Raw genomic sequence first — 10,517 nt, forward strand, 5'->3', positions numbered from 1 at the left:
AGAATTGAGAGAAAGACTGATTTTATTTCAGTATAAAGTTTGATGGTAAACAACCGGTAGAGAGAATAGAAGGTGACAGAGTGAAATGTATAGAACTGATTGTGACAGTCTGAAGTTGACAACAAGAGAAGGAAATATACTGATTGGAGCCGTGGAGACAACATCATTTGGAACCGCTAAATAGTTCCTCTTGTCAATGCAATCGAACAAAGAGATCTATTATCTTTTGATTACTTCATCCTTATAACAAACAGCAAGATAACGGATGAAATATTATGATACTTCATGACCGATCTGTTTGTCCTTTTGTATACATAGGTGATTCTCATTAGAGAAAATCTCAAAAGCTGAACTTTAAAACATTAATTTACGTTCCTGCTGTCTCTGAGTATCCTACACGTCGATTCATTCCAATGAATCCTACTCGAACACAGAGATCTATTGATAACCTTGACAGTATTATTATTATTATTATTATTAACAGCAAGATAACGGATGAAACAGGTTATATTTTATGGGTGTTTCTTGTTTCCGTTCGAAAATTTCTCAGAAGTTGTCCTGACATCAATTCACATTTCTACTGTCTCAAATTTCCATGCACAATGATTCATTCCAATGACAGTATTGTCATCAGAAACTTGCGGGATTAATTCTAATTGAAGGACGTTTAGTTTATTAACTAGACTGTTGTTGTCTTAATTGATAGAGAATAGTGCTCTGTTTCAGTCAGTCGAGTCTCAGCTGATATTGAGCGCTTTTAACTAGTATTCACAGCTAACATTTAGACCACTATACCCAAGTTAAGAATAACCTAAGTTATATTAGTCTGACAGCAGTCCTCGGAATTATATTTCATATTGTCTGCAAGAATAAATTACAAGAGAGTGGAATACAACCAGAACCTAATGTTAAAATACTCCTTCATCAGTCTAGAAGAGACACATATATTACTTTATTCTATTTTAAATTACTTTTTAAAAATGTAATTTCTACTTGAATTTCAATTTAACATGTTAAACTGAAACTAATCTATTTCAACAGCCAGAACAACGTGCTCTCAAACCATCAGTATCAATTTCAACCCAAATTTCACTTTCACAGTTTCTAATTTTACGTGAAAAGAAATATCTTTCATTGATAGTGCTATTAAAGACTGACGACGCCATGCAGTGTGTTATATTGGGAATTTTGCAATTAATTTTTAATTGGAAGGTGTTGCATAGACATATTATGCGCATGGAAGAAATTCAACTTTATGGGGTCGGATGTTGTGGTTTAAGAGTAAGATGATAAGGCAAACTTTATTTTATGATGTAAACTCTTACGGTAAAAATAATACCCATTCCTACCTTCTTTTAATATTGGTCTGGTTAATCCAACTGCCAATCCGATTATCACAACAAACGCAACTAACATGGCAGCCATAAGGAACTTTTCCAACCCAGTCCGATTTCGACAACATTGTGGTCGGATTGCCAGTACGTCGTAATCCTCGACAATGTCATCCTCGGAGTCGGATTTCCCAAACGGGGCGTCCGTCATCTGAAAATATAAATGATTACTGTGCGATGTGCATTGAAAAGATCGGGTGTCAGGTGTTGAGGTTGTTTCTTGCAAACACCTTAGTCTGTCTGCTATGCCCATCTATATTGGCCCATGTATCTGATTAATTGGTTTCCGGACGTGAAAAGAGAGATGATGTGTGTGGTTCACAAGAATCAATGGAATATTTATATACCCACAATTGTGACGTTCATATTTAACAAAATATCTTTTGTATACAATTCCGGTTTAAAAGACGATTTTAAACCTAGAATTCTTATGTTTTGTTTTCTTGTATTTTTCTCGTAAGAAAGTAAATGGGAGACAACTCGTTGAAACTTCTTCGTTTAGCTTCCAAGACTTCCGTACCACACGGCATGTTAAGCTGGGAATTTTGCGAGTTCGGAATAAAGACGAAGCGTGAATGTTTCATTTAACTGGTGGAAGGAAGGTGCTTGGGCATTCGAATAGTTTTTTTTTTGGCAGTATGATCAGAATTTGACCAAATGCATTACCGACGTCAATCCAAATAATTACCTATGCAGCTGTTTAAGTGTAAGTGTTTCAAACTGTTATAATTCGCCTGTCTCATAGGAAAAAGGCACTCTTAAATATGTATTGTACACGTTACAATAATATCTCTAACAAATATGTTAATAATGCCACTAACCACATAATATGGGTAATTCTGGGCTGAACATGACCTCGACATAATGTTAATTACACGTGTTACTTTCTAAGGTGCGGGCATTCGAGCGGTCTTGGTCGGAGATTTTTGTCGCCGATTAAAGTCTTGAGTAAAATCTCGCGTGTGCTCTTACGTCCAAGACAAATTGTCGCGTTCCCGACCAATTTTATAATATCAAACAAGTTTGATAATTGTCTCCGATTATTTTATCGTCTGCAAGACGGATCATCATCATCCCATCAGATTCATTTCCAGTGCACACTCCGCACGTGATTATCGACATGGAAAACGGCAGACTAGAGATTTTTGTCCCCCTGTGTGTCCGCAACCGGTCGGTATAACTCTTGACAAAACAAAACTCTAGTCGACGACAAAAGATTCCAACCATGACCGTTTGTGTGCCCACACCTTAACACAAACTTAATCTTGCAAAATGGTGTTGATAGGTAGTGTAGGAAATAGGGCTTACCTTGATTGAGTTAGCATTTAGAAGTTCGTTTTCCTCCGAACAGGCAGTTCTGAAAATAGACAAAAAGCTCTATAAATATTATGTTTAGAAAAAGAAAGTCTCATTGTAACATCGGAATGCCTTTGATAAACTGTTTGTTCAACGAATTAATATTTAATATGATAATATGACATGTGAAAAATTTACAGACTATATTGAGAAATATCTGAATCATAATCATAGAGGTGGCAAGAAATATAAAGATGAAAACATTTTGAAAGTCGGTTTATATTTTTAATTACAACTAAAATGAAGTTCTTTAATATTTTGTTTTATCCATATTCCTCGAACACGTGTAAGTGTTAATATTATATTTTAATAAGTATGATGTTTCTAAGCTATGTTGCAGTAAAAGCATGAATGCATGACTATTGATATCATCATAGCACAGGTGTATAATATAAAATAATATTCCTATATTACATTTTATCATGTTTCTCTATATTATTATCTTCAGTTTCCATCTTACAACACTTTTTATCGCGAGTATTTCAAACACGCCTGCCTTCAACCATTTTATTAAGAAATCACTGACGTTATTTCATCATTTCCGTATAATCTGCGTGTTAAACCGTCCTCACTTTCAGTTCCTTTATTTAAATGCAAAATGTCAGACTTGCATCGGAAATGTGATAGTGAAACAAGGCTCGTTCAGAATGTGTACGGCAAATATTAAGACACATTATTCAATAATAACGATCTTTTATTCACTACATATTATCAGTAAGTCTTGCATTATTCACAACCACATAATCACCTTATGTGTAAACGCAACTATAACCGATTGATACACAATACATGTTTTACAAACAATCATCACATCACCTACACACAATATCATCACAAGAACCCGACATTTACGCAGCAAAGGTAGATTAAGAAACAGTAGTCCATTGCTGATCAACCTAGCTCTAAGTGTTACATGGCGCTTTGGAAAGAATAAGGCAAATGCTACTTACTGTAAATGTACATTATCAATGTATTTTGATTTATTGCATTAACAATACGATAAACCATTAACCTATTGAATATCGCATTCATTGCAGAACGATATTTGTGAATCAGAGACCACAATACCTTCAAATGTATCAACTAAAACCTGCTGATAATGAGAGTGAAATGTCAAGTTGACTGTGTCTTTTTTTTCTCTTCTAGTGAATAATCAATCTATAATTGTAATGGTGTATTTTATGGAAATCATCATATTATAATAGAATTGAAGCATTCACGGTACCAAATCTTGCATGTCATTACAAGACACACTTGTACTGCACACAAGATCAATTGTGGTATATACCTATTAGTCATGCAATAGCACATGTTTTATGATTTTTACATAATTGAAAATTATGTTACTACACACAAACAGGTTGTTGCACACCTGTATTTATTATTATATCGCAAGAACACGAGTTAACAATATTTGTTCGATCGACGAATGGTTTCAGATAACAGATGAAGCAATATACCACTGAGTATATTTATATACCACCTATAAGCTGATACGAATCTGTTTCCAATTAAACAGTGTACAACCTGATGATCATTCTGAACACAGAAAACTACCATTGTGTCGAGTACAGTTCTCTGTGAATCATTGAGCATCCATGACGCTTCATTGCCATCGTGTCAAATTACACACACCACTTTTTGAAATCAGAACTTTATCTTGAGTACAAAAGATGAATATAAATGGGTTGAAACCGTCTCACCTCAAGAGATGCGAAAATCCTCAAAAATAGAAGCTTATATTTCCTAACTATATACTTCGTTGGACTAAAATTGAAATACTGCACTCAGAACATTACTAAATATGCAAAGTTATGGCACATGTTCAAATCTGATGTCATTTAATAAACAAAGGTTGGCCTAGATACCATAATGTCTCATTATTATCATACCGAAATGTCGAATTATACTCCCGAATAGTTGACACTGAATCAGTAGAACAATATTATTTCAAGCTGAATAATGAAAAAACACGCATGGAATACATCCGAGGTGATAGTAATATGGAACAATAGTCACTTTTGATATACGCAGATTTGCAACCATCTTCGACAAGAACACATGTGTTAGGATCTGAATCTATAGCATCACTGAATGATCATTCACTATGTTATATCCTACTAATAGATCCCCAGAGACATAAGGTGCCAATACGACGCTATATAGATCCTAAATCAGCAACTATGCTACAGACGAGCACAACCGAGCACCGCTAAGCGCCAACGAAAAACATTATAACTAATAACGCCCATGAGTAACGAGAGAGCAGTGACAGACAATAGTTACACAGGTTCAGAAGCGACGCTACATACCGGCATATCCAAGTGGTGATGACTCCAAAACAGATGTCAGCATTTGTAACAGTAATCTAAAATATCTTGGTGACACAAACAAAGCAATCCAAGCTTCTAAAGACAGATTAAGGTGCCCAGATGAACGAAATAATACAGATATTTACACAAATCTCGCAGTGAAGACTTTATCTCTTTCAGAACCTTCCACCTGGACACTACCGTCCGTATGTCACATTAATAGACTCCACTAAATATTTCAAAAAGGCAACATTGTTTTCCGCAGTAACAGGTAACATTAATAGTAAACGCTGACAATAAATACTTGCTATGTAGTAAATTCCACTACATTGATAGTAAAAGACCAGATCGTTTCGATTCAATTGTATATAATCATCATTCTTGTCATTAATTATAATTAGACCTGGACTGTTACAGCTGGGACTGTAATTTTAACAACATATTTGTAAAACCTGATAGTATTTTTCAATAATAAATTGTAATGATATGTAACGAAATAGAGTGATAAGATTTTGCATCGTAATGGGTAAGTTAAGTGTTACATTCCATTGCTCTGAAACGAATCCAAGGTTTACATATTGCTTTACCCATTGCTGGGTTCAGGTGCCAGTTGTGTATTACCAGTTGAGTGTGGTTAGGAATGCTGAAAATACCCGAGGTGTCAGATATCAACTTGTCACAATGCCGAAATCTTGGTACACTCCAAGAACTCATGTTGAAAGTAAATAGAGCCTATTCTGACAAAAGCGCAGATTGTGTTTTATTCCAAGGCAGAATGAAAGGCAGCAAAAAGCGAAGAATTTCATAATTAGAGAACTGTCAATGTAATACATTTAAAAAAGATAATTGACAACATAATTATTCAGGTCTGTTACAGATGTTATGTGAATTGTTTTTATCAATTTTAACATTATATATCATCGTATAGAAGTTTAGATTGGAATTCTAAGTGCAGCTGTTCTAAACAGTACCAGTGATTGTAGGAACGTGAATCAAATTGATTGTTGAATGTCGCAGTGCCCTGGATAATGATATCTGTTGTTACACACCAATGCGTCAATGACAGTATTGTCTCGCTGATAGCTGATTATTCGTCAACCTATTAGCTATTCTGCTATTGCTGTTGCATTTTTATCGTTTTTTTAACCAGGTGATAAGATAAGAAAAAAACAAGTATTTTTGTACAGTGAGAACAACTTGGGTTCACTTAGGTTCGTTTCGTCCAGCTGGGTATTAGACAAACCTCTAGGCATTGATCCTATTCGGATCGACTATAATATTGAAGAAAATTGACTTATTCAATGTCAAAAAATTGTATTTTTGAGCTTGTGACTGTGGACCTCCGAATCAAAATATTTGCAGCAGTTGAAAAGACTTTGGATAAAAAAACTGGTTGTTTTTGTCGTCCTTCCTCTTCACTCTTCTCAACAAGAATCACATTGGGTTCCTATGTGTACAAATCATAAATTGCTGATTTGAAGAAAAACGAACTGGTCGCTCATTATCAGGATTAAAATCCAACTAATTACAGCCAATAAACAATTTCAAAGAAAGTATAATCATCAATATATAATTGATGTATCCAATTAGCCCAATTTTAGTCAATAATTAACTTTAATTAAAGGCTGAAATATCTATAGTTCGATTATATGAATGTTTCATTCAGACCAACAACCAGACTAATTTGAAATTCGGGAAAAGATATCTGCAAATTTTCAACTTTTTTTTCGTGATATTGAGTTGTAAGAACGAATATCAGATATGCAGGAACAATTTAGCTTTCTGGTTATTAAATACACCTCTACGATACTCTATGCTTACCAAATCAGCGAAAATATCAATTATTCGATTCAATGACTGTTCCATAGAGGCCAAAATTCAGGCAAATATGAAATTCAGAAAGATGAACGATCATCGAATTTTCATACTGTGATGAACGAAATTATACCTTAGAGATACAGAGATATTTCAACTTTCGAAGCAATATGAAAAAGTGCTTACTATCTAAATTAAATATCAGAGAGTCTATTAAATTTGTTGGAACCATTAGCTACATGAGCTAAAATTTATTTACATCTATCTTTGAAATTCTACAAGAGCGAGAAGTTCCAGATCATCTTATCACTTAGAGCCAGCTTGGTGTGATAAACTTAAAATAGCGTAGTCGGGTCAATTTTTAAACTATCCCACTGGTATTTCATTAACTTCATTCTATTCTGCTAGATATATTAAGGATGGTAAGTGAGAATCGTTAGTCAATCATGTTTAAAATACCCCCACACTTCAGTATCTGATCAGCGACACAAAGACTAAAAATGTCCGATGGTTTTAGTTCATTTACTCTCAAATTGAGAAGTTATGTTGGTAGATTAGTATAAAATATAGTTATATTATGATGGAAGTCACTATATAGTCGATGATTAGTTGAGGAGATTTCTAAACGAGTAGGTAAAGAGTAAAATATTGATGTCTGTGTTGAACAATGATGAATGATTACCACAGACATCAGGCTTCGATAAAATGATGATTTGTCTTCATTTCTCATATTTGACAGAAACATCATTCTGAAGAGAGCATCCTTTAAATCGATCTTGTGTGTTAGTGAAATGTCATATGCTATTTTTAAGTCGATTGACTCAGTATGACCGGTAAAGCCTGTGTAATATTATTGATAAAATGAATAATTAGCGCGGACTGCAGTGTAAGCATATTATTTCAGCCAGTGAACAAACCCTTTGTCTGTCTAATAAAAGAGCATAATGAGAGAAGTAAAATGATCTTTTAAAAATGTAAAACATAGTCTCATGAGAATATGCCTGGTATATACAAGAAGATACATAAACGCAAACATTTGTATTCCAAACAATCAAGTAAAGTGGAAATATGCACAACAAAGTCCCATGAGAATATGCCTGGTTAAATTAAAAAAATACATGTGATAATTTCAGCAAAATACTTTGCATCCCAATCCATCAATTGTATCATAAAGCTAAATGTGCTGATGCAGTAATGTGAAATTGTATGGTCATTCAACGTGGTTAAATGGCTTGATCTTCGTTGTTGACAACCGGATTAAAACGGTAGTCGGCATCTAGATGATGTAAGCTGAATTCCGACTTATAATGAGCTGCATTTCTTTCAATAAAAAAAACAATACATCCTGATGTACACTATGCTACAGACGTCTGACTTCTTTTCAGACTCAGTGATAATACAATCCCTTTACACTTTTTATATTTTTATTGAACGATAATGACATTATAAAAGTCAATCGGATTGCAGAAAATAACATACAACACAGTCCCACATGAATACCATTTCTTTCAGACATCGTTAACTGAACCATAAACTGCTGACGACAAGATCGCAGTGCGTTATTAGGTTATTGTACAACTAACATAATAAACCTGTATAGAATAGACTTGTTAATAAAGAAATGATGGAATGATTATGACTGCTTCAATAAATACTGGAGAATTAAACCAGGTTTTTATTGGAACTCTGGAATCAATCAACAATCAAACCTGCTCTTACTGCCAATAAATCCTATTGATTTCTAATTTGAAGTAGCTTAGACGATGTAAGACATTCTCTGATGGACTCTATAGAAAGCCATATTTTTTAAAGATAGCATTCATGAAGTAAAAACATGACACCAGAGAAGCTTCGCCGTCTAAATATAAATAAATATCGTCGGTCATCTAATGGTGTTGTTGATTAGCATTAATTTTTTTTTTACAATATGTATAGAAATCTGATATTTTGTTTCATGTTCGTTCTCTATAAAATTACACATGCCATCAGTGGTCTGAAAAATTTGACCCAATAGCACCATAAATGGTTATACCGTATGTTTACTAATCAAAAACCTGTTTAACGTGATTCGAGCATTTGATTGGTTGAATGACATTGAATGAGAAATGCAATACAAATTTATAACAGAACCCATGTCAAAAGAGGGATACAGATAAATGAGAAGATGTCCTTATCCGTGACACTCATAGCAAATCTAATAATAACACTAATTAAGCAATAAGTAAAACACTTTCAAGTTTTCTTTTCACCTTTGTTTTTACAGTACGAAAAGTTCTTATTGTAAGAAAGTGATCAAAATATTTCATATATTTAAGTAGTTTTTCATGTAACAACCTTACACAACACTTTCAATATAAAGTGCATTATCTGAAACACGAAAACACACACTTTACCGAAATGTTAATTATACAAGATCTGTATTTAATTAGGTAAAAACTCATTAATAATCTACTAATTATTGAAATATATCGTTCATGCTTTATTACTAACACCGATCTATTCATTTCACGGACAATTTGAAACGGTGAAAATATTTTTCATGGAAAAAATCTATCGAAATAGCGGTCTTAATGTTACTTAACACTGTTGAACAATGAACATAAAACATCAGTTAGCGATATGGAATTGATATTTTTCTTCTATTGCCAATGCTAATACTATTTCTATGCAACATTGTTTTACGGTTGAAACATGATTTTGTTATTTATTTCATTAGGCTAATGACTTTTAAAACAGGTAATGAATTATTAAATATTGTGATATTACAACAGTTATTGTGTAATCAATAAAGTGCCAATTGAATATTTTAGTAAACATAATCTGATTCGTCATTCTTCATCGATGATACAAAATCAGAATCGAAAGTCAATTTCACATATGGTGTTCCAGAGTTGTTGTTGTTTTTGTATTTTCAGCCCTTTCTGATAAAAAATGATTTCAGTCCTAAGTTTATGACTTTTGGTCATTTTTTGTAATACAATAACGTAAGAACGTTCATGTTCCTTTAGCAACTTTGTACGAAGTTACTGATTTTGATTGGTAGATAAATTATTTCTCGACCAATTGGATTCTTTCAAACAAATTATTGTTAAACATATTAATATTAACTATTGCACCGTTTCTGGTAACTTACCCATATATGTTTTAATGTATCTACTTAATTGATAAACATTAATTAACTAACACTGTTGATACACTGTTCCTCGTGTAAGGTACAATCTTTTTAGAATCACCATTAAATCAGTTCATAAGATTGTTGTTCTATTTTCGCTCGGAATATATTTTATCGGCAACATCAAAGACAAAGATCGATAGACAAGGGAATATCAGGGTTTAATTGGTAGAATAATTGGCTACCTGTCTTCTACATCATTATTCCACATATTCCTGATAATCAGATTATCACAGACTTGGGAGAAGATTGCGAAAGAATTAATTTTCCGTGTATAAAAACAAGGCCTCGTATTGATAATAAGATTTATTGCATGGGTAGGTTTTCCTTGAATAATGTCAACCCGATCTGATGATTTTTCGTGGACTTCCTGATAATTAACAGATTTGTTAAAGGTAAACCCCGAAGTCAGAAGTCAGAAGACATCATGGTGAATTTTATTCACTAACTCAGTCATTTTCTGTGAAATCA

General features: G+C 33.4%; 1 protein-coding gene across 1 annotated transcript; it reads right to left on the minus strand.

Annotated features, from left to right (window-relative positions):
- Window positions 1–811: 811 nt before the first annotated feature.
- Window positions 812–3,202, minus strand: LOTGIDRAFT_159718 (hypothetical protein; the record flags this gene model as incomplete). Its single annotated transcript, XM_009054206.1, has 4 exons — window positions 812–861; window positions 1,350–1,542; window positions 2,700–2,748; window positions 3,162–3,202. The coding sequence occupies 4 exons, from the start codon at window positions 3,200–3,202 to the stop codon at window positions 812–814; spliced, it is 333 nt and encodes a 110-aa protein (XP_009052454.1).
- Between the last annotated feature and the right edge of the window lie 7,315 nt (window positions 3,203–10,517).

Source organism: Lottia gigantea, assembly GCF_000327385.1.
Source record: "Lottia gigantea unplaced genomic scaffold LOTGIsca_21, whole genome shotgun sequence".
Classification (NCBI taxonomy): domain Eukaryota; kingdom Metazoa; phylum Mollusca; class Gastropoda; family Lottiidae; genus Lottia; species Lottia gigantea.